The sequence below is a fragment of the Rhinopithecus bieti genome, unplaced genomic scaffold, assembly GCF_001698545.2.
Source record: "Rhinopithecus bieti isolate Rb0 unplaced genomic scaffold, ASM169854v2 scaffold_51780, whole genome shotgun sequence".
NCBI classification, from domain to species: domain Eukaryota; kingdom Metazoa; phylum Chordata; class Mammalia; order Primates; family Cercopithecidae; genus Rhinopithecus; species Rhinopithecus bieti.
In genome coordinates, this window is record NW_016820879.1 from 418119 (window position 1) to 444316 (window position 26198).

The 26198-nt window shown below is 34.4% G+C and overlaps 1 protein-coding gene across 1 annotated transcript in view; it reads right to left on the reverse strand.

Annotated features, from left to right (window-relative positions):
- LOC108520592 (centlein-like) overlaps nucleotides 1-26198 on the reverse strand; it is a 296774-nt gene that overhangs the window by 205649 nt on the left and 64927 nt on the right. The window contains 1 exon segment of the mRNA XM_017860004.1: nucleotides 15951-16145. Within this exon segment, the coding sequence (XP_017715493.1) occupies nucleotides 15951-16145 (195 nt within the window).

The window sequence follows — 26198 nt, forward strand, 5'->3', positions numbered from 1 at the left end:
AAGGACTTCATGTCTAAAACACCAAAAGCAACGGCAGCAAAAGCAAAAATTGACAAATGGGATCTAATTAAACTAAAGAGCTTCTGCACAGCAAAAGAAACTACCATCAGAGTGAACAGGCAACCTACAGAATGGGAGAAAATTTTTGCAACCTACTCATCTGACAAAGGGCTAATATCCAGAATCTACAAGGCTGTTTTTAAATTATAATAAATACTTGCAAGAATATAAAATGTGGGCAATCTCATACACTGTGAGATGATAACTTGATATAATCTTGCTGGAATGCAGTTTGGCAGGGAATATATATTCAAAAGTCTTAGGTTCATAATCTTTGACAAAGTAATTCTACTTTTAATAATTCATCCTGAGGAAACCATCAGGGATGAGAATAAATATATATAAATGAGGTCAGATGCGGTGGCTTGCACCTGTAATCCCAGCACTTTGGGAGGCTGAGGCAGGTGGATCAGCTGAGATTAGGAGTTTGAGACCAGCCTGGACAACGTGGTGAAACCCCATGTCTACTAAAAGTACAAAAACTAGCCAGGCATGGAGGCATATGCCTGTAATCCTAGCTAGCTGGGAGGCTGAGGCAGGAGAATTGCTTGAACACAGGAGGCAGAGGTTGCAATGCATCAAGATCACGTCATTGCACTGCAGCCTGGCCTACAAGAGTGAAACTCCATCTCAAAAAAACAAACAAACAAAAAGAGGCATTGGAATAAAATAAACAGGAAAAACTAAATTGAAATACATAAAATGTCTGAGAGTAGGGAAATGTTTAGGTAAAACAATGGTACATTCCTATGTTAGAATATGAGGCAGTCAAAAAAATGTTTCAAATGTTAACTTATATTGCAATGAAATGGTAATTGCACAAGCAGGATACAAATTTATAAACCATATGATTCCAATTATATAGAATTTATATTCTCCATTTACTTCATATACCCTTTTCACACACACACAAAGCCACATGCAGGGTTTAAGAGTGAAAGCACACTCTGGGTCTAAGATGATGCCTCTCCTTAGATTACCCACCAACATATGGGGCTGAAGGAGAGGCACTGAGGCTAAGACCTACTTTCCCTAGATCTCTTGACCTCAATCTAGAGACATCAAGAAGTAACCCTACATATAGCACTCTTTATTTCCAAATACCTGGCATGACTATCTGCCTTGAATTCACTAGAACTAGGCCCATTATGTCTTTTCTCCCTATTTATGTGAGACACCAAAAGATCCTTGATTTCCAGGTTAATTCTTATAAAATTATCATACTCTCATACTAGTTATGAGTGATATTAAAAAAGAAAGGAAGTCAAGAAATAAACAAGAAGCTTGTAGACTTAAAGTCAAACTGAACATAGATTTGAAAAAATAAACAAATATACAGTACAATGTCTACTGCCACTCCTCTATTCTTTATTTTACCTTTTACAATTAGATATGGTTTGAACTTTTCATTCTCTCCTCCATGGCTACTTACTTCTTTCATAGTTTCCATCATGCTATGTCTCTGCAGTACATTCTAAGGAATTTTATCAGCTTTATAGTCCAATTTTCTAATTTTTTCTTTGGCTCAATAACTCATTGTGTAAGGCTATTTTTATTACCAAAACTAGATAAAGACAGCACAAGAAAGCCAAACAAAAGACCAATCTTATTGCTTAATGGAGACAGAGATTAAAAACAAGCAAACAAAATAACAGTGAAATGAATTAAATGGAATTGTAAAAGGATGGAAAAGCCCAGGTATGAAAAGATAAAACATTTTTTAAAATGTATGACCCATTCATGATATTAGTCTATTGAGCTCATTAATGTGATAAAAAGGTATCTATGAGAAACTATTGTTAACTTAATTCCCAACGATGAAATATTAGAATTCCCTTTAAAATTAGGAACAAGACAAGGACACTCACTCTAACCACTTCTCCTTAACTTTCGTCTGGTAAAATGTAAAATGCTTGGTAGAATATATTAGAATTTTTAAGGAAGAAACAAAACTGCCAATATTTATAGATAATATGACTGTCTACCCAAAAAAACCCAGATGAATCCAAAAATACAGAATTAATAGGAGATTAATAGGGTGGCTAGATATAAGATAAATATTTAAAAATCAATTGCATTTCCACACATAAAAAACAGAAAATGTAAAAAAATGCAGATAGCTAAAATACCAACAAAACACAAGTTGCTCAGAAATAAATCTAATTAAAAATATGGAAGACCCTATGGATAAAACTGCAAAGGTTTATTTAAATACATTAAAGAAGACATAAATTAATGGAGACAGATTATTTTCATCTATAGAAACATTTAAAATGGTAATGATGTCAGTTCTGTTTAAATTAATCCCCAAAGGGTTTTGAAGAAAGTTGATATCTGGTTATAACATTATATTGAAATAATCAACAATGTCCAAAATATTGGAAAAAGAATAAGGTGATAAGATTTATCCCATTAGTTATCAGGACTCATTATGAAACTATAATAATAAACACAGTGTTTCTGTTTCAAAGATTTAAAAATTACCCAGTGCAAATAAACAGCGAGCCCAGAAATTAATCCACGTAAATATGGACCCATATATACATGCCATAATAAATTTCATAGGTGGCACTGTACATCAGTGAAAAAAGTGATTATTAACACAGTAGATATGCTGAGAAAAACAGATATCCAGATTTTTTAAAAATTAAATTGATTCCGTTCTTTATAGCAAACACATAAATAAATCCCACATAGATTAAGGACTTACATGTGGAAGTCAAAACTATAACACTTTGGATGAAAATGCAGAAAAATATCTTTATGATGTTAGAATGAGGTGGGACTTCTTAAATAAGATACAATACACACCAACTGTAAGACAGAATATTGAAGTTTTTAATTATATTAAAATTAATAACTTCATTTTTCAAGATACCACAGAACAAGTGAAAAGGAAAAGCCACAAATAAGAAGATATTTGTGACGCTTTTAACTAACTGACAGTTGAGACTGTTAGCTAATGTCTAAACTTGTTTCCTCTTTTGGGAAATGAGTACATATTTCCCCATCTTCTTTGCAATTACATAACAAGTGGACAGAGAATTGAGTTCCGGCCAATGATATGCTGGCAAAAGTGATATGTACCATTTCTGAGACAGATTCATAAAACTTCCTAAATGTGATTTTGTATGCTCTTTCTCTCTTCTGGCTGGCTGGAGTAGAGATGACTCATAACTTTGGGAGCCATGTTTAAAGACGATAGATCCAACAGATAAAAGGAGCATGGGTCTGAAAATCACTGCTTGGAGTTGGGAGCCCAAGTAATACCCAAACTGGACTGCCAACTAAATAAAAAATAAATCATTTTAAGCCAGAGATATGAGGTCAATGTTTTCCAGAAGGTGACATTATGTTAAATAACATAACCAACCAAAGATTAGTATCCAAAATAAATACCTTCCACAAAAAGAAAAACATCCCAACAGAAAAATGGACATGAGACATAAATATTTCACATATAAACATAAGAAACTCAAACTCATTAGAAATCAAACAAATACAAAATGAAACTAGAATGAGATATTTCATCTCTTTAAAAATAAAGCTAAGAAGTCTATAATTTGGCAAATGATTTGGTATTTTCTTATAAACCTGAACATTTGCATATCTGTCAGACAATTTTCATCCTTAGCAGTAAGTCCTAGAGAAAGTCTTGCACAGGTGTGTCAGAAGACATGTACTACAAAGAACACAGAAGCAGTATGTAAAACTTCTTACAGCTGAAAAAACAAAAAACACAAAGAAGTTCACTGACAAAGAGTAGATTGTTTAGTCTATTTGGGCTCCTATAACAAAATACCATAAACTGGGTATCTTTTACACAGAAATGTATTCCTCACAGTTCCAGAGACTAGAAAGTCCAAGACCAAAGCACTGGTAGACCTGGGGTCCAGGGAGGACTACCTTTTGGTTCACAGACAGAATTGGCTTGCCATATCGTCACATGGTGTAAGGGGTGAAGGGTCTCTCTCAGGCCTCTTATTTTATAAAGGTGCTAATCCCATTGATGAAAGCAGAGCCTCCCAATATCCCACTTCCAAACACCTTCACATTACAGATTAGACTTCAGGTATGAGTTGGTGTGGGGAACACAACCAGGCTATTCCATAAATAAACTGTAGTTTATTCACACAATAGACTATTGCAGAGAGGGGGAAAGAATTACAGGAACACTCAACAATAATAAATTCCCCTACAAAATTCCCCTACTCATACATGCATGCAATAATAAATGTCAGAGGTGGCACTGTACATCACTGAAAAAAAGTGACTATTAACAACAGATATGCTGAGAAAAACAGATATTCAGATTTGTTAAAATTTAAATTGAATTCCCTTCTTCGTAACAAACACATAAATAAATCCCACATAGATTAAGGACTTATACGTGGAAGTCAAAACTTGCACATACACATATCGCAGAGTTGATATGTGTAGATGATTTTTAAGTTTTAAATAAAAGCAATACTAAACAATATATTATTTAAGAAAACATAGTTTTAAGAGGCAGGAATTCATAAACAAAAAACCCAACATGGTAGTTATCTTCATGGACAAAAAAAGAAAGATGGGATCAGGAAAGAGTACATAGATATAATCAAGATTATTTGTGACAGTTGCTGGTGAGTATACAGACATTACATTTATTCTTCTACAGGTTGCAAATATTTTGTAAAAAAAAAAATTATAAAAAGAAAGTAAGAACAAGGGAAAACGGCTAAAGAAAATTCTCTTCAACTGAGGAAAGCAAGGAATAGAGTAACTAAGAAAAGAAATAAAAATCAACAAGACTAGTTAAAATTTGCAACTCAGATCTTGTAGTCTTGCCATTAGCCACATGGCATGTATCATTCACAGATAAATATAGTAAATTTAATGGTTGCCTTTCTCTCTTGTCCTCTACTGCAAGATATTCCTCCAAGGCAAAAAGCATTATTTCTGCATGAAAAAGATAAACAATTGCTTTGAGATAAGAATAGGCAGTCATTCAGAATTCAGCTAGTTAAGAGCAGGGTGCTTAGAAATCAAGGGTCACAGGTTTCAATCCCCCATGAACCAATTAGCTTTGCCCTTTTCTATGGCAAAGACTGTCAGTTCACCAATAATTTGGATTACAAGTTGAGATAGGAGAAAGGAAAGATAAATCCACACCAATATAAGAAAAAAATCTCAAATTTACTAACAAGTGTCTTCCCTGTATCATAAATTAAGAGCTAACATTTATTACTCTAAATGCCCACCATTCACTGTCGTGTGTAATCTTAATGAAACTCTAATGAGGTAAGTACTATTATAATACCCATTTTATAAAAGTTGAAACTGAGTTGACTTAGAGAAGTAACTTGCCCAAGGTCACACAATTAAGTGATCAAGTCTATGATCCAAATTCATGCATTCAGACTCCAGAATCTATATTCTTATCCATTACTCTGTAAATAACACCCCCAAAATCCCGCACAAAAAAGTCCCACTAGAAGTATTTAAAAATTTAGAGATAGAAAAAAATGAAATAAAACCTTCCTACCATTTCCTCTCGACTGTGTATTTCACTTTCCACTTACTCTCCTATTAATCATTAAAGTATGATCACTAGATCAGCTCCAACAGCCTGACCTGGAACACGACAGAAATGCAGAATTTCAGGCCCCCAGCCCAGACGTACTGAAATAGAATAGTAACTACTCCCACGCTAAGATGCTTAGATGTAGACCACAAGAAGTATTTACCCAGACTATCCTCACTCTCTAGGATACACCACCAACTTTCTCACCTCTGGGCCTATGGTAGTGCGCTTCTGACAAGAAACTAGAAAGCCCTTAACAAACTGACATATATTGTTTTCTCTGTGAAAGCTTTGGTAATCTCTTCCTCTCCGTAAACATGCTTCTTGAAAAGCTTCTCTCCACAGGTTCCTATTTGGTTCATACTTCAATTACAAACACATTTTGTAACTATTTTCTACCTGCATTCCTATCCATAAGATTCATAGAAACATAAATGGTCTTGTTCAGTTTTGTATCCCATGTAAAAATACAATGGGATTTTAATAAATATTGCCTATATAACTGAAAAAATCAATGCCAGCTGGCTGGCTGGCTGGCTGGCTGGCTGGATGGATGGATGGATGGAATAAAGGATGGATGAAGAGGTGAGTCTAGCTGGACTGAATCCTAAAAAGAGAGTATTGACATGATAAAGTATATGTTACTAATTGGTAGAACCATTGAGTCACACATTTCTCTTCATTACTACTTCCCTAATTCTGGGCTTCCACATTTCTCCTCTATCTAACTTCACTGCCCTCCTACTGCTAGAAGAGCTGTGAGAATAATCTTTCTTGCCTCAAAAAATAGCAAATCCATTTGTCCAGGTGGTGAGATTTGAAAAGCATGAATTCATTTTTAGTTCCTCCTTTCTTCTCATATTTCACATGTAAGTCAATATCAAAGTTTATGCATTCTACCTTTGAATTATTTACAGGCTCTAACTACTTTTTGTAAAATAATCTAAGTACCCACTGAGTTCTGCCTGGACTATTACAATTGCCTCTTAAATTTGTCTCCCTCCTTTCTTCCCTGCCTTTCTATATTCTGTTTTCAGCAATGCATCCAGAGTGATCTTTTAAAAATAATCAGTTAGGGTCCAGTGCGGTGGCTCACGCCTGTAATCCCAGCACTTTGGGAGGCCTAGGCGGGCAGATCACAAGGTCGGGAGATCGAGACCATCCTGGCTAACATGGTGAAACCCCGTCTCTACTAAAAATACCGAAAAAATTAGCCGGGCGTCGTGGCGGGTGCCTGTAGTCCCAGCTACTCGGGAGGCTGAGGCAGGAGAATGGCATGAACCTGGGAGGCGGAGCTTGCAATAAGCCAAGATCATGCCACTGGAATCCAGCCTGGGGGACAGAGCAAGACTCCTTCTCAAAAAAAAAAAAAAAATGTCAGTTAGAGCTCACTACTCTTCTGAATAAGATACCCCAATAGGTTCCATGTTGCTCTTCTACAAAGAAACACACCAATGACTTTCCATTTCACTCAGAGTAAAATCTATATACTTATAGTAACTTAACAAGGCCCAAGGAGACCTGCCCCACATTTATCTCTCTGAGGTCACCTTTCACTCCTCTCCCCATAGTTCTTAATCAAGCCAGACTTGCCACACTTGCCACCTTGTTAGGCAAGCTCTTGTCTCATGAGCTTCACATTTGCTCTCTCTGCTTAGAATGCTCTTCATCAGATATCTAAATGACTCACTTCCTCTGTATTTATTTTCAAATGTCACCCATTCAGAATGATTTCTTCTGCCACCATACACAAAAAAGCCCTATCACTCTTCATCATGCTCCATCTCATGCTATATTATTCTTCTCCACAGCACTTATTACCATGTGTCATGTGCTTATTAGATGGTGATCCTCTCACCTGAATGTATGCTCCATGAGCACAAAGGCCTTGTTTTGTTCCCTAACATCTCTTCATCACCAAGAATAACATCTAACATATAGTAGAATATCAATAAATGTGGAATATATATTTAGATATATTAATTAATGGAGAGTTGTAGTTAACAACAGTATGATTCCTGCATTTTACTATAAATTTTACAGAAAAATATACTTTCAAATTTTCTATCTATTTATCTATCTACCTATCTATATCTATCTTCCATATAACATGACAGCCATCATTTAAACAGTCCATAACATGTACTTATTTTAAGGTCACCTCATTAGTTACACAAAGATTCTCATTCAGAGAAACATGCTCAACAGTATCTATCTATTATTCATTCACGTGATTTTCAAACGCCACATATGTATGACATATACAAAGGAACAATAATAAAATTACATCAGATTTCTCACCAAAAAATTATGCAAGCCCAGTGATAATGACATGATATCTTCTCAACATTAAGAAAAAAAACACTTTTTTCTTCTGTCTGGTTTAAGACAATTGCATAAAAAATATTATAAATCTGTACTGATGGGAACACAATGTATAAAGACGTAATTTTTGACAATAACAGCATAAAGGGCAGGGGGAGAAACAAACGTACATAGGAGCAATGTTATGTATTGACATTAAGTTCATATGAATTTCTATGAGATTGCTGTAAATTGTTAGCTATAATACCCCAGGGTAATCACTAAGAAAATAACTGAAAAATACGTAGTAAAAGAAAAACAAAGGGATTAAAATATCACACTAGAAAATATTACAAAAAAAGGCAGTAATAGAGGAAAAGAGGAACAAAACAGACATAACACATATAAAAAATAGCAAAATGGCAGATTTAAATCTTACCTTACCAGTACAGAGAGTCCTTGACTTAAAATGGTTTAACTTATGATTTTTCAACTTTACAATGGTGTGAAAGCAATATGCATTCAGTACACTCCTTGACTTACGATATGGCTACAACCAGATAAACCCATTATAAGCTGAAAATATTATGTTAAAAATGCACTTTCTACTTGCAGTATTTTAAACTTACAATAGGTTTATCAGGACACAGCCCCATCTTAAGTTAAGGAGCATACATTAAGCCCTCAAATTAAAGGTGGAGATTAGGACAGAATAAATTTTAAAATCATAATTCAACTATATGGTGTCTACAAAAGAAATGCTTTAGATTAAGAAGCACATATGTTGACTGTAAAAGCATGGAAAACGATATAACATGCAAACAGTTACCAAAAGGAAGCCATGGTGGCTATATTAATATCAGACAAGATAGACTTTACGACAAAAATTGCCACTAAAGATAAAGGACAGTTTATAATGATAAAATAATCAATTCATCAAGAAGAGATAACAATTATAAAACTACATGCACTGAACAAAAGAACCCCAAAATACATGAAGCAAAACCTGATAGAATTAAAGAGAAAAAAAGACAACTAATAATAATGGGGAAAAAAACTAGACAGAAGATCATGGAAACAGAAGACTGGAAGAACATTACAAGCCAATTAGACCTGAAAAAACAGAATAGAACAGCAAGGACTTATCTCTTAGTAATTGATAGAGCAAGTAAAAAAAATCTATACAGTTAAAAACCTAAACAACGATATCAAGAAACTTGACCTAAATGACATTTATAGAATATTCTACCCACAAAAGTAGGATACATATTCTATTCAAGAATTCAATACAGATGGGTAAAACATCAGAGTAACCATAACAGAAAAGAGAATGTGTGAACTTAAGGAAACATCAAGGTTCAAGCAAAGAGAGAAAAATCTTTGAAGATACAAAAAAGAGCTCAAAATATATATGGAATACAGTGAAAAGGTCTAATATGTGTGTAATTGGAATCTCACAACGACAAGAGAGAAAGAATGTGTAGAAGTCATATTTAAAGACATTCTTACCACAAATTTTCTAACAATGAAGAAAACCAAAACCACAGGCCATGGCTGACAAAAGCTTTAAAAACTGAAAAACGAGGAAAAGGAGAAACACTACCACATTTACATCATATAAAACTGCTGGAAACCAAAATAAAGAGAAACTATAAAAGTAAACACAAAAGCACACACTACTGTTAGAGTTGCAACAATAAGAGACACGCCTTCTCAACACAAAATACAGAAAACAACATATATCATTTTTAAAATAAAGAAAGAAAAGATGGTGCAAATCAACAGTTCTATCCATCTAAAAAATACTCTTCAGAAATAAAGGCAAAAGAAAGACATTATCCAAAAAATACAAAATGAGAGAATTCACTGTGAGATGATGTCTACTAAAATAAATACTAAAAGGAGTGCTTAAGGCAAAAGGCAAAAGATCCTAGTGGGAAATACAGAATTACAGAAAAGAATAAAGGGATTAAAAAGTGTAAAAATTCTAAACGATAACGATTTTTTACAACAATAATATTTTATAGGATAAAATACATGTATAATTAAAATGTAAGACAATAACAATAATTGGTGATAAGATAAACAAGTTACAGTGTATTAAGTTCCCTGCATTGTATAGAAAATGATTTTAAAAATCAGTTAAAATGGGCTTTAAAAAGTCAAAGATTGGGAAGTTCCATTTACAATAATGACACAGTAGATCCTATCAGAATAAATCTACCACATATGAACATTTAAACTCCAAGCAAATTATAAAACAACTACCTGAAGGCAACAGAGAATGATCAAATGCAGGCAGAATCTAGATAAGAACTGATAGTTGGGAAATGGAACAGCATTGGCTAAGTTACCCATTTTGATGATTTTTACCTTAGCAAGGCCCACAACAGAAATAATATTAGGAGACTAAAATTCCAACAGAAACTTGCAAGAACTAATTAATGGCTTGAAGAACTAGAGGACAAAGTTCAGTCATACCACTGTAGCAACAAATTGAGGGGAAAAATTCCAGAAAAGAAAGAGTCAAAACTATGAACTCATAACTGAACTGTTCATGCATTGAGCAGACTTCTAAGCAATCTGAATAAGGTTAAGAGAACTAAAAAGCAATTCACTGCAACCCACCTGATGGGAAGCAGGGCTTGGAATTTAAATCTGATCTTTTATAAAATTCTGATTCATATATTTATTTCAACACTTCCATGAGTAATACAACAGAAACCAGAGTCTCTATAACATATATTTTACAATATACATCATATAATTCCAAGTTAGAGGAAACAATATATGACCCATATTCAAAAGAAAAGGGAAAACAATAGTGATCAAACCAAAGAAGACCCAATAGATAAGGAAAATACGGATTTTAAAGGAGCTGTTTTAACTATTATAACAAGGACTTATATTTGCAGAATAAGTCACATAAATGACTTAAGAGCAAGTTGGACATAATAGAAATTTCAGTTAAACTGAATATAAAGTAATAGAAACCATCTAATCTGAATAATATAGATATAAAACAGTTTTTAAAAAATTAACAGAGCCGGCCGGGCGCAGCAGCTCACACCTGTAATCCTAGCACTTCGGAAGGCCGAGGCAGGCAGATCACCTAAGGTCAGCAGTTTGAGACCGCCTGGCCAACATGGCAAAACCCCGTCTCTACCAAATATAAAAAAATTAGCTGGATGTGTGGTGAATGCCACTTGGAAGGCTGAGGCAGGGGAATCACATGGACCCAGGAGGCAGAGATTGCAGCGAGCTGAGACCATGCCACTGCACTCCAGCCTGAGCAATACAGCGAGACTCTGTATCAAAAAAAAATAAAAATCAACAGACCTTTACTAATCTGTGGACCAACACTGAAAAGTCTAACATAAGTGAAACGGTAATCTCAAAAAGAGAAAAGAAAGAACAGGAAACAAAAATATTTGTGAAAATAACGTCAAAATTTTTCTCCAATTTGGTTTTAAAATTATGAAAATCAAGAAGCTCAGCAAACCGTAAGATGGATGACTATAGTGAAAATCAAGCTTGGGAATATCATAGTTTAAATGCTTATAGTCAAAAGTAAAATCTTGGGGGGAAAAAAAGTCAAAGAAAACTGACACATTACCTTTAAGTGAATAATGAAATGAATTCCACTGAATTACCATCAGAAACTGTGGGTCTAGAGGATAGAAGAGTAAAACTTTTAGATAAAAAAAAAAAAAAGCCAGTTAATTAATCCAAAAGGAAGGAAGAAAAAGAGAGGCAGAGGAACGAAAAACAGGATAAACAGAAAACAAATGATAATATGGTACACCTAAACCCAATCATATTATAATCATATTACAATTCAAAGGATTAACACTGCAATGAAAAGGAAGAAATTGTCAGAATGGATTATAAACAACAGGATCCAAATATATACACTTCAAATATACAGTAACCTATGTGCTGAAATTAAAAGAATGAGAAAGTTACACTTTGTAAAATATAACCATTAAAAAGAAGAATTGGCTATACTGACATCGTAAAGGTACATTTCAAGCCAACAAAATACTATAGTTAAAAATGGCATTTTATAATGAGAAAGGGTTCAATTTATCAGAAAGACATAACAATCATAAATATGCATAGAACTAATAAAATAGCTTTAAAATGCATGAAACAAAAATTGAGAAAATTCAAAGGAGAAACAAAATCTACAATTATATTTTAACACTCCTTTCTAAAGCAATTGATAGAAAAGTAAATACAAAAATCATTAAAGAGATAAAAGATCTGAATATTATCAAGTGCAATGACATAATTAATAGTGATATTTAAGGAGCACTCTGCCCAGTAGTTGCAAAATACAAATTATTCTCAGGTACATATAGTACTTTCACCAAAACAATATGCTTGGCCTTAAGTCTCAATAAATATAAAAATATAGGCCGGGCGCAGTGACTCACGCCTGTAATCCCAGCACTTTGGGAGGCCGAGGCGGGGGGATCACGAGGCCAGGAGACCCAGACCGTCCTGGCTAACACGGTGAAATCCCATCTCTACTAAAAGTTAAAAAAAAAGAAAAAAAAATTAGCTGGGTGTGGTGGCAGGCACTTGTAGTCCCTGCTACTCAGGAGGCTGAGGCAGGAGAATGGCGTGACCCCCAGGAGGTGGAGCTTGCAGTGAGCCGCGACCATGTCACTGCACTCCAGCCCAGGCGACAGATCGAGACTCTGTCACAAATAAATAAATAAATTATATATATATATATATACAGTAATCTTACCAAATACTACCTGTGACCACAATGGAAGTAGATTAGAAGTAACAATAAAACAGTAAACATACACATATACACACACACAAATATTTCAAAAGTAAACAAGACACTTACACTCTCCGAAGAGAAACTCCAAAAGGAAATCAGAAACATTTCTAAATGAATGCTTATTTGTACAAATTGAGGAGCTTATAGTAAAATTACTAAAAAAAGCAAACGGGCAAAACAGACAGAATATTCTTGAAAAGAATAAAGTAACTTACATTACCCTCATTTCAAAAGTTACTATAAAGCTATATATATGAATAGGCATATATCTGGACTCTGTTCTATTGATTATTTTGTCAGTTATTATACTAATACCATACCATCTTGATATTTTAGCTCAATAAATAAGTCTCAAATCAGGGATTGTAAATCCTCCAACTTGTTCTTTATGAAACTTGATTTTGCTCTTCTAGGTTCTTTGCATTTCCCTACAAATTTTAGAATTGATTTGTCAATTTCTTTTTTTTCTTTTTTCTTTTTGATACAGTCTCGCTCTATTGCCAGGCTGGAGTGCAGTGGCGCGATCTTGGCTCACTGTAACCTTTGCCTCCCGGGTTGGAGCAATTCTCCTGCCTCAGCCTCCCGAGTAGCTGGGACTACAGGCGCACGCCACCATGCCCAGCTAATTTTTGTATTTTTAGTAGAGAAAGGGCTTTCACCATGTTGGTCAGGATGGTCTCGATCTCTTGACATCGTGACTCACCAGCCTCGGCCTCTCAAAGTGCTGGGATTACAGGTGTGAGATACCGCGCCTGGCCGTCAATTTCTTAAAATAACAGAAAAAGCCTCTTGGGAGTTTGATTGGGATCTTTTGTCTTAAGAAAAAAAAAAAAAAAAAAAAAAAAAAAAAAAACAGAAAACCTGCCTGGGATTTTGATTGGGAATCTTTCTGTCTTTGGGGGAACAGACAGATTTCTTAAATGAAATACCAAACGAATAACTATAAATGATTAATTTGCCTAAATTAAAATTAAGAAGTGGCTGGGCGCGGTGGCTCACATCTGTAATCCCAGCACTTTGGAAGACCACAGCGGGTGGATCACCTGAAGTCAGGAGTTCAAGATCAGGAGTTCAAGACCAGTCTGACCCAACATGGTGAAACCAGGTCTATAGTAAAAATTCAAAAAATTAGCCAGGTGTGGTGGCAGGTGCCTATAAGCCCAGCTACTTGGGAGGCTGAGGGAGGAGAATTGCTTGAACCCAGGAGGTGGAGGTTCCAATGAGCCAAGATCGCATCATTTACTACAGCCTGGGCAACAAGAGCAAAACTCTGTCTCAAAAAAAAAAAAAGAAGTAATTTAATTTCTGTTCATCAAATTACACCTTGAAGAAAATCAAAAGAAAAGTACACAGTGAGATATCTGCCATATATCAATTTACTAGGGATTAATATTAAGAACATATAAAGAGCTTTTGAAAATCAATAAGAAAAAATCCAGTAGAAGATTGAACAAAAGACATAAACAGATATTTCACAAAGAAGACACACACTGGCTAGTCAGTGATATGCATGTAAAAACCAAAATAAAATATTATTTTATACCTATTCAGTTGGCAATGAATTAAGAAGTCTGATATCACCAAGTGTTGAGTAGGACAGGTAAAAACCAGATATCTTTGATATTGCTGGTGGTAGTAAAACCGATAAAACCACTTTGAAAAACAGGTGATCAGTATCGTCTAAAAGTAACATTTTCATATTTTATAATCCAGGATTTCTACTCCTAGATATATAACTCACAAAGATGCATGAATGTGTATGTCAAGAAACACGTGTGAAAATGTCAACACTAATATTATCCATAACAACAAAAATGGAAATAACTAAAGTTCTCATCTAGAGATACATGTAAAAATAGTTATGATATATCTACTCACATATAACAGAATATTTTAAACAGGAAAACAAAGAGCTATATCAAAAAACATGGATAAATTTTAGTAACATAATGATGAGTCAAAATTGCCTAACCCATAAACAACACATTATATCATTTTTATGAATGACTAAACAATAACCTGTTTCCTCATAAATTTGTATATGATAAAACTGTTTTAAAAAAATCAAAATGATAAGAAGTTCGGTGATTACCTCTTGTAAGAGAATCAAAGCACATACAAGTAGATATAAGCCATTTGTAATGATCTAGTCTTTGGATAAGGTGGTTGATCCAAGGGTGTTTATTATAATAAAAGAACTAAACAAAGCCATTAAATTAAATTGTCATATGCATACAATAGTATGTCATAACACAAATTTTATCATTGATCCAATATTATGTACCTGAAGTCCAAAAAATACACACAATATGGTACAATCTTAAAAACTGTTGTAAGGTTGAGTAATTAGCAAGACAAATGCGGCATGTTCAAAATTACAATCCATTTCTGAATTTAATTAATACATTATAAAATTTAAAGAAAACTATGAGTGCCTTAAAACACTTAAATAAATTCACAGAGATTTTTTTAAAGATGTGTAGAGTTGAAAGTTGCCCTGAAGATTATCTAAAAGGTACCATTTAACATTTTCTATATGCTAAGCTCTGCACTTTACTGGCACTATGTCATTAAACTTCATAAAACTCTATGACATAGATACTATTAATATCAACATTTTGTTTATGAGAAAGTTTTGAATAAAAGGGCTAAGAAATGTGTTTAAGTTCACAAAGCTCACAGAGCTATAATTAATCTCAGGTTTATTTGAAACCAGATCCTACATATTTATCTATACATTTATACTACCTTCATTTACCACAGGAAATAGTAAGAAAGGTTATGTGGCCTGTCCAAAATCATGTATCAAGGTAGTGGCAGAATTAGGACTATTGGATATTAAGTACCACATACCAGGCATTATGGCAAGTACTTTATGAAACTTACTGTTAGATACTCTTTCTATTCCATTAGCTCATTCAGTTAAAAAGTCTCAAAATGGGCATGACTTATTAATTTGCTTTTCAATAATGTATATCAGCCAAATGTTTCATCACGATAACTATATCTGCTAGACCCCATAGTTCTACATGCACTTCTATATGAATCTGTATTGTAATATCCATGCTTACAAACAGTATAAAAACAGTATAATGCAAAACTATCTGCACACTTCTTATACTTCAATAAATGCAAATATATTTAAAGTTTTATGTTTTAGTCAATTGTAGATTTAATTTGATATTACACTGAATAACAGTTTTAGAAAATGTCACTCACCTGTGCTGAGTAGTCTGGATCACTTTCTTGAGGTAAAGGATGAGGTGCTCCCTGTGATTCCTGAAGTTTTTCTTTTAACTTAGCATTTTCTTGCTCTTTCTGTAATAGCTGATCCTGAAGATTAACAACACTTTGCCGGAGCATAGCTTCATTTGATTTTGTGGTTTCAAAACAAATATGTAACTCATTGTAAAGCTGTTTCAAAAAATATATCCAAATTATATTAATAATCAAAACAGCTATGTGTGTGTGTGTGTGTGTGTGTGTGTGTGTGTATACGAATTGTATAAACATAGTTCTTGTCCTCAGGTTATTTTAATAGTCGGAGAGAGAAAGAAGATATAAACACAAAAAAACTAACTAAATTATACAATAATATTTTAAACATTTAATTTAACATTTAAAATTTGATAATAATAACTAGAAAATATGTAAAAAAAAAAAAAAAAAGCAATATGTAGTATTAGCCAGTGTAATATAGGAAAAGAAGGCCAAATTTCTGAGGAAGAAAATACTTTAAGCTAGCTATATTAATCATGGAGGGAATTATGACCTGAACTGAACCATGACAATATAATTGGAATTGACCAAAAACGAAAAGTCATTCTAAAGATAGAAGAAATGTGAAAAAAGTTATGCACAACGATAGGAAGGGACAGAAAGGAGCATAAGGTATATCAGTTTAACTGGACTTAATATATACACTGGAAAGGAAACAAAATCAGTAGTATTTAATTAAGAGTTAATTAATGTTGAATTGTACATTCTTATTAAGTATAATTTATCTACTGCTAGGAAGAGCAGAGGACTAGTAAGAGACAAAGTCAAGCAGTAATGCTGTCGATAGAATGTAAAGACTCTTCAATATCGGATTAAGAGGATGGACTTGTTCTGAAGGAGTTACTGAAAACCTTAAACAGTGTGAAAAAATAGAAGCAATGTTTTGAAGACTTACTGAAAACTTTAAAACCTTTTTAAGTCAAGGCAATATGCATTAAATAAATTTAAAAGTTTATTAAAACTATGAGATAACACGACATATAAGTGCCATCATACAGAGAGTAATATAGGGTTAACAATGGTATGCCTCCAGTACTTGTGAACTTGCTTGGTAATGAAAATCCTAATGTATAATTGTGATTTAATGAGATATAATTCAATCTGTGGTAGTTGATTTACATACAGAATCTGTATGTATATCTGTGGCTGATACTAGAAAAGTGACCTAAGTGCGAAAATGTGTGTGTGTGTGTGTGTGTGTGTGTGTGTGTGTGTGTGTGTGTGGCTTTAAAGGCTAACAGTAAAATCTTACAATAAGAACAAAACCCCCAAGTGTAACATCTCAAAATTATGTAGATGCTATGGTAAGTTTTTAGCTTTGCTCATTTAATTAAAGATACAGAACATCTTCTATCAGTTTGTCTTGCCTCATGGGAAGAAACTTACATACATAAAAGATTGTAAAGCTTTAGTTCACCTAGAAACCTAGGATTTGTGTACATTTCTGTATGCATGTTATACCTCTGTTTTAAATTTAAAATTTAAAATTTAAAAGGCTTGTAAAACCTTTCATTAATACATCTCCTGAAACATAATTTGTCACAAAAATAAGATCCTCCAAAGTTCCACTCCACTGGCATATAATTAGCTCAATATATCTTTTATCTTTCATTAAAAAAAAAAAATGTATCTCTGGCTGGGCATGGTGGCTCATGCCTGTAATCCCAGCACTTTGGGAGGTCAAGGCAGGCGGATCACCTGAGCTCACGAGTTCAAGACCAGCCTGGGCAATATGACGAATCCCCGTCTCTACCAAAAAATACAAAAAATTACCTGGGCGTGGTAGCATGCACCTGTATTCCCAGCTACTTGGAAGGCTAAGGTGGGAGGATCACTTGAGCCCAGGAGGTCGAGGCTTCAGTGAGCCAAGACTGTGCCATTGCACTCCAGTCTAGGTGACATGGGGAGACACTGTCTTTAAAAAAATAAAATTATCTATCTATATTATTGTGGAGATATTTAAAATAATCCACTTCAATTTATAGCCAAAGTCTAGGCAATTTTTTAAAAGAAAAATGTTACCTATATGATTTATAAAAAAATTTAGAATATCAATTTATATTTTCCCTTCCCATTACCTTTATACCAAGGAGCATGTCCAATGTCCTTTCCACAGCTAATACCATCAGATAGTCTAGGAGGGAAGAAAGAGTAGGAACCTGCCAGCTTTCAGGGACAATGAAGAGTTCAGAGTGCCTACTTGTACTGTGCTGCTGCTCTCATGACTAGGTTCAGTGTAGACAAGAAAAAAGCAAACCCTGGACACAAAAGCTAACCTGGCTAGGGAGAAGTGAAGCTATGATGAGTGAGGGTCTTCTCTTCACTGCATAGTCATTTTTTCAATGAAAATGTAACCACTTTGTAATCTCAGGTGCTTTGTTTACACTACCCAACATTTATCCCATCAGTACAAATTAATCCCTCTAAGGTAAATAATAGAAAATATTATTAAAGAATTCACATATTTCAAAAATTTGAGAATCTCATGGACACTGATAAGGGCTGACAAAGAAAACCACATACCTTCCGTCCTAATGACCAAGGTACAGGCATGATGCTAGGGTATGGTCAGTATTGAGGACCAATTTACCGGCCTCTAGTGCCAAGGATGTGGCATACCTTACTCTTGGGTGCCACATCTTGGTACCTTCTTCCACAAATATAAGGCTCTAGGCCAATTCATTCACGGAAGAAGGCTCTATCTTAATTTTTCTCCTCTCATCTAACTACTGCCTTGCTTCATAAAATAGAGGACTGGCCGAGCACGTTGGCTCATGCCCGTAATCCCAGCACTTTGGAAGACCGAGGCCGGCGGATCACCTGATATCGGGAGTTCAAGACCAGCCTGACCAACATGGAGAAACCCCGTCTCTACTAAAAATACAAAATTAGCCGGGCATGGTGGTGCATGCCTGTAATCCTAGCTACTCGGGAGGCTGAGGCAGGAGAATTGCTTGAACCCAGGAGGCAGAGGTTGCAGTGAGCTGAGATCGCGCCATTGCATTCCGGCCTGGGTGACAAGGAGAGACTCAAACTCAAAAAAAAAAAAAAAAAAAAAAGGACGACTAATAGCACTCTTCTTGTGTTCTCTACTTTGCTCTCTCTGACATGCAGTTTAAGCAGGTGCATTCCTATTCAGAAGTTGCCCTGACTTGATGTGATATGACTAGGTGGGTAAGACTACACTGGTACAAACTCTGTCTTGCACTGAATATCCATCCTTCCAAGCCGCAGGTGAAAAAGAACTGAGAAAGCCCAGAACAAATTAGATCAGCTTTGCTCTAGGTTTTGGAACAAACTCTTATCTTATTCCTTAGCTTACTCCAAACATACATCTCCTACTTGCCTGTTTTCTTTATTGGCTGACTGGATTTCACGTATTTAATAGTAATGAGATCACTCAGTTGTGAACTTAGAGTACAGGAAGCAAAGATAGTCCTCCAGCCATTTTTAACTCTAGGCCTCAGTCCAGCAGTAAACTTGGTTAAAACAGCCTTCAACAAGGTTAAATCTAGCTTTATTTCTAAAGTGTTTTTTGGTGACAAGACCTCAGGGTAATAAAATGTTTATTTCTCTAGGAGATCCTGCAAGAAGGCAAAAGCTTAGGATGTTCCAGTGCCCTGGATAGATTGCATCTTATTCTCATTCCATTAATAAGAGTAGAGTAAAAAAAAAAACAAAAACAAAAAACACAAAAAAAGCAAAACAGTGCTCAAGTGAGTAAATTAGGCAATATGATAAATTCTATTCATCTGCATTGCTTTAGGCATACTGAGTTATCTTCTTCCCTATTAGTAAGAACATTCCTACAACAGTTTTCAGAGAGGCTCTTTTCTCTATAATTTCTTTCCTCTAATAATCCAAAAAGTTCGAATGGATCAGAATTTTTTTGTAAGATTCTGGCCTATAAAAATGTAATTATGTATTACATTATATGCTTTAGAAGTATCAATCATTATAATTCATAAGCAATATATTATCCTTACTATTCTTCATGCTATTTTCTATTGAAGAAATTAAAGTGAAAAATGTTAAAAGGATCTCCAGGGCACAGAAAGCAAGTTAGAAATAAGACTTCATACTCCAGCTCCTTTAATTTTCAGGGGTCTAGACTGAAGAGCCCCTTTTCAAGTATTTTATTAGTGTTAAACAAGTAAATGATATCTTATGTATCTTAACAATTTTGAAAATATGTATGTTCTGTTACCCAATTATACTAATTTAAGAATTGAAATCGTCCAAATTTAGTAAATATACTACAGCATTCCCTCAGTATCCACAAGATTGCTTCCAGGACCCAAGTGGACAACAAAAACCTGCAAATGCACAAGTGCCTTATATAAAATGGCACAGTATTTGCTTATAACCTATGTACATCCTCCTGTACACTTTAAACCATCTCTGGATTACTTATAAGATGGAATTTACCCAGTGGTTACAATGTAAACACTATGTAAACCGTTATTATACTTTTTGTATTAATTTTTATTGTTGTACTGCTATTTTATTTTATTTTATTATAACAAAAGTTATAAAATACATGTTAGTACCCCAACCATGTTTGATGGTCTAGAAATCATAAATGCTGATATAATTCCCTATCAATATTTAAATCATACACATATATAAATGATGTGCAGACATACAAAAATATTAAAAATTATATGAAAGGCTACATGCTCAGAGGAAGAGAACACATTAGATTACTTTTATGTATCTTGGTAAGTGTTTTCTCCTGGAAAACCCTTCCACACTATGTGTTTGGTAGACTTGTGTATGACACTGATGATTCGTTACAGAGAGCTCTGGGACAGTATGACTCACCTCTGTGCTCAAAACCTTTTTCAATTTTCTTTCTTCACCTTTGTCTCCCCTCCTCAATTCCCACATCCTACCACTTGGGACAACTGTTTTTATCTTTTCAAATAATTAAACAGGTATTATGATACAAATCTACTTAATAAATGAGAGAAAGAATGGGGAATGGAAGGGCAAGGAAAAGGGTTGAAGAAATGAGAGAGAGAACAGAGGAAACAAACTTCATTAGAAACAGTAAACTAAGATCTGATTCTTAAAGAAGTTTAATATGAATTGAAGACAAATTGTTAGTGTAATATTTTTAATTCAGCTCATCTAAGTCTTAGAGCTAAATCCCAATTATTATTCAAAAATATTAAAATGAACCTATGTGAAAATATGTTTGAAATTTTGAGTAAATAATTTCATCTCATTATTGCAAGGATGATTATTCAAATTGGAAAACAATCTAAAAATATGTGTAGACAAGGAATAAAGACAATACATATAATGCTCCAGAATAAAAATGAATAATCTGATATAAATGAATACTAAAGTCTGAACAATAGCACACCTGACAAATAAGGCAATGTGATCATTCCCAAATTTTAAAATCCTGCACTACACAACTAGTACATTTGTGAGGAGAAAAAATAGCGTTAGTAAAAAATCTTCAGAAGCTCAAAAAGTTAAAGTGTGATGTAATAGCAAGATAAAAGAAACCAAATGGATACAATCAGGAGGAACAATGGCTAGAGAATAATGATGGAAGCCCTTTTCAAAGAGAAAGGTAACTGCTATACTCTGGTCACCAAAAAGAATGCAATGAAATCTTTTGAATAACATTTAACTTAGATATCAGGACAAATATTCCAACATTAGAAATTATTAGGTGTTGAAAAAATTTGGATGAGAATGGATAATGCAAGTTTGTAGAATCTGTTTACCGAGGCTTTTAAGGATAAGATCTCATCTTTCCATTTACAACTGACTATACTGTGGGCTTTATAATAAAGTTTAAGAATTGCATTCTGGACCGAAGATTACCTAGATCTGAATTCTACACGGGTAGCTGCTTGACTCTGGACAACACTCTAAGCTTCAGTTACCTGATCTATAAAACAGGGATAAAAATAACAATACCACATCAGGTTGGTGCGAGGCTTAAAACAATAAGGCAAAAGCCCTATTGCCAGTGCGTGATACACAATAAGCTAAAACATATTAACTATTATTATTATATGGTTACTAGGAGCAACTTACATTTTTATCTCGATTTACATAATACATTTCTGAAATAATTTGTGTAAATGGAAACTCAGATTCTCCCTGGCTTATAGTACAATTTTACATTCTGTCTTTATAAGTGTGATCTAACTGGAAGGACTTCTCACTCGTATTTTGTTTCTCCACATTTTTCACCACTGCAGAACCATTCATCCACCCAAAGTCAAACATTAAATGGAGTAATATTTAAATTAAAATAGAAACATCACTATAAAGTTTTAAAATACAATTATGATTTTTAAATTGCATTATCCAAAGCGGGACAGCATAGCATGCAATGTCTCAAGGTTCAGTAACTTGACATTTACTGATCATGTAGTAGGCAGGTCCCCTTAGAATCCATGACCCCCATACATACTTATTACAGGATAATTTTAAAAGGATATGTTATGTATGAACTAATTAAAAGTGAATTGGGCCAGTCGCAGTGGCTCACACCTATAATCCCAGCACTTTGGGAGACTGAAGCTGGTGGATCACCTAAGGTAAGGAGTTTGAGACCAGCCTGGTCAACATTGTGAAACTCCGTCTCTATCGAAAAGTACAAAAATTAGCTGAGTGTGGTGGCACGTGCCTGTAGTCCCAGCTACTGGGGAGGCTGAGGTGGGGGAATTGCTTGAACCTGGGAGGTGGAGGTTGCAGTGAGTCGAGATCGGGCCACTGTACTCCAGCCTAGGCGACAGAGTGAGGCCCTGTCAAAAAACAAACAAGCAAAAAAAGTGAATTGCACATGGTTAATATGATGTTATAGCTTCATAAAAGGAAGTCTTCCCTGGGTGGGTAGGTCAGTGTGTGCGTGTGCACGTGTGTGTGTGTGTGTGTACATATGTGCAGTTAATCCACTCTAATGAATAGTAATAGTCTGAACTGACAAAGAAATGTTTATTGCAGCTTTATTTACAAGAGTAAACAAATAACATATATAACCAACACTAGAAAAATTATATGACCATCTAAAATAGTTATATGTTATGATTTTTAAAAATATAATGTTAAAGTGAAAATATTAGTGTGCCTACAGATATGTTAAGATGCATTTTTAAAACTGAAATATTCAAAATGTTCACAGTATTTGCCTCTGGGAGATGGAATTATAAAAGACTTTGCTTTTTAAAATAACTATATATAGCTACCAAAACAACTGTAATGTCTACTAACTGTAGACAAAATTTATAAAGAATAAATAAATAAGGAAAATATTTTCAAATTGAGTCTAGTTGAGGATACTAATGAAAACTGTATGAACAACTACAAGCATCTAAAATAATTTCAAAATTAAAATACTACACTGGGAGGTACAACTTCAAAGTGAGTATAAAATTAAGTATCAGTGAACCCCCTGCTCCCACGCTCCCCAAGGTAATGTTTGAGAAACAAAAATAAAAGAAAAATGAAATTCAATCTAGAGAAAGAAATGGCAAAAAATAGACTAAACACAAGGAAAAGTAAGCCAGTGATTTTAGGTTAGCACATCTCAGTTTGTTCTCTTTTATTTTTTTTTCTGCCTCAATACTATTCACAAACACAACATACCCCCAACATTTACATCTCTCATTTTCTATAATGATTCTTAGAAGGGATAAACAGAATCCTAGAAGAAAAGTGTTTAAGGTTTCAAAATGTACCCCAGATTACAATTTAGTTGATGGCAAATTCGCCAAATAGGGGCATATAAGCTCTACTTCTGCAAATTTAGTAAAGACATATACACTAGGGAATTTATGGTTTGAACTAGAGTTCATTTAGAAAAGTTATTAGAAATTAATTTGTCTCTTTGATATCTTATCTTCTCAGCAAAGTATAACTGGTATGATATCAACAAGGAGAGTTTTCTTTATCCTTAGTCTTGGAACAGGCCCCCAGTTATGCTCCCATATTACCCTCTACTACTATGACAACATACATCATTCTTTTATCACTTCTGCCATTTAATGTCTGCTATCAACTAATTTTAAACTGTAAAAGTTGTAGAATAAAGGAAGTAAAATGGTATCTATGCAGAAAACTGGGTGGGAAAACTTTCAGCCACTGGAAGAAAGTATACCTTTAAAGGTTAAATACCTGTTATGTTCAAGGAACAACAACATGGTCTGTGTTGCTGGAGTGAATAAAAAGAGAAGGCAAAGATGAGATCAGAAAGGTAATGTAGTCAGAACATGTAGGGTCCCACAGGTTGTAGTAAGAACTTAGGTTTTTTTATTTTTAATGGTCTGGGAAACCATTGGAGAGACTTGAAGAGAGCAGTGATCTGATTTGACTCACAAATATTTGGCAACAATATCCTGGCACCTATGTCTAAAGGCTTAATATCAGAACAAAGAAACCTGCAAGTTATTGCAATAATTCAGGTAATACATGATAGTGGCCTGGACAGAATGGTGACAGCAAGGTGATAGGAAGTAGTCAAATTCTGTACCTGTATTGAAAACATAAAAGGCAACAGCTTTGTTTCAAACACTTTCAGTGTGAGATGCCCATTACGTATCCAAGTGAAGAGATATTAAGTAGGCAATTAGCTATAGTCTTTCCTAGAGTACACCAAAGAGATCCAAGGTAGATAAACAAATTTACAAATTTGGGAATCATCAGCCTATAGACACAGGTAGAGCATCCAAATCCCAAAATCTGAAATGCTCCAAAATCCTAAATATTTTTGAGCACCAGTATGATGCTCAAAGGAAATGCTCATTGGAGCATTCCAGATTTCAAATTTTCAGCTTTGGGATGCTCAGTCAGTAAATGTAATGCAAATACTCCAAAATCTCAAAAGCTCAAAATGTGAAACACTTCAGGTTTCCGGTTCCAAGCATTTCAGATAAGGGATATTCAACCTGTAGTATAATTTTGAAAGTTAAGGTGATTAGATAAAATCACTTAGGGTGTGAGTATAAACAGAAAAAAAAGGGAGAGATCCTAAGAGTGAGGCCTGGGACATTTTAACACTTACAGGACATGGAGACTGGGTAGGACCAGAAAGAAATTTAAAAGGGACAGCTAGAAACTGAAGGAAGAAAACCACCCAATTATAGTACACTGGAAGCCAAGAGGGGAAAAAAAAATGTTTCAAACAACAGAAAAAAAATGTTTCAAGCAACAGAAAGTCATCAATGGGGGAAAAAGAGAAAACGATTAATTAGTATTAATAACAATTAACAAGTATTAATAAAGTATAGTGTTTCAAATCATTTTAGCAATGGAACCTGGTTTAGAAACAAAAAACACAGTGGGCAATGCCACCCCATAAAACAAAAAGACAGCACTGCTCTAGCTGAAGTGGAGAGAATAGACTGTATCTTCCTGCTTGCTATCATCTAGGTCCTTGGCAAAACGCAAAGGGAACACAAAATACACACTGAAAACCACTGTTACAAAGCATCATTTAAAAAACGTGTTTAAGTTTTAAAGTAATTTATTTCATGTTAATTACAGATATTGGATTTTCACAGTGATTTTTTTAGAAAAGTAAGATCAAAAGTAAAAATCCAATAATTTTGGAGGGATAAAATGAACTGTATTATTTAACCTCTCTAAGCCTCACTTGCCTCAACTAGTATTATTAAATGAGAATAACACTATATAAACTAAGTTATTTATATAAATAATTTAGCACACTACACAAAACATATGAAGAACTCAATAAAGGTTTCTTTTTTTTTTTTTTCAGTCATTGTCTTGCTCTGTCGCCAGGCTGGAATGCAGTGGCATGATCTTGGCTCACTGCAACCTCCGCCTCCCAGGTTCAAGTGATTCTCCTGCTGCAGCCTCCCAAGTAGCTGGAACTACAGGCATGCACCAATATGCCCAGTTAACCTTTTGTATTTTTAGTAGAAACAGGGTTTCATCATATTGGCCAGGATGTTCTCGATCTCTTGACCTTGTGATTTGCCTATCTCGGCCTCCCAAAGTGCTGGGATTACAGGTATGAGCTACCGTGCCTGGCAATAAAGGTATTTTTTTTAATAATTATTAGATAAAATTATTGCTGCTGAGTCAGTTACCACACCTAAATACTTGGCTAAACCTTCTCAAAAAGCTCCTACAACAACTGTAAAGTAAAAGACTACTGAACAGAAACACACAAAATAAACAGAGAAAATCCTGGAA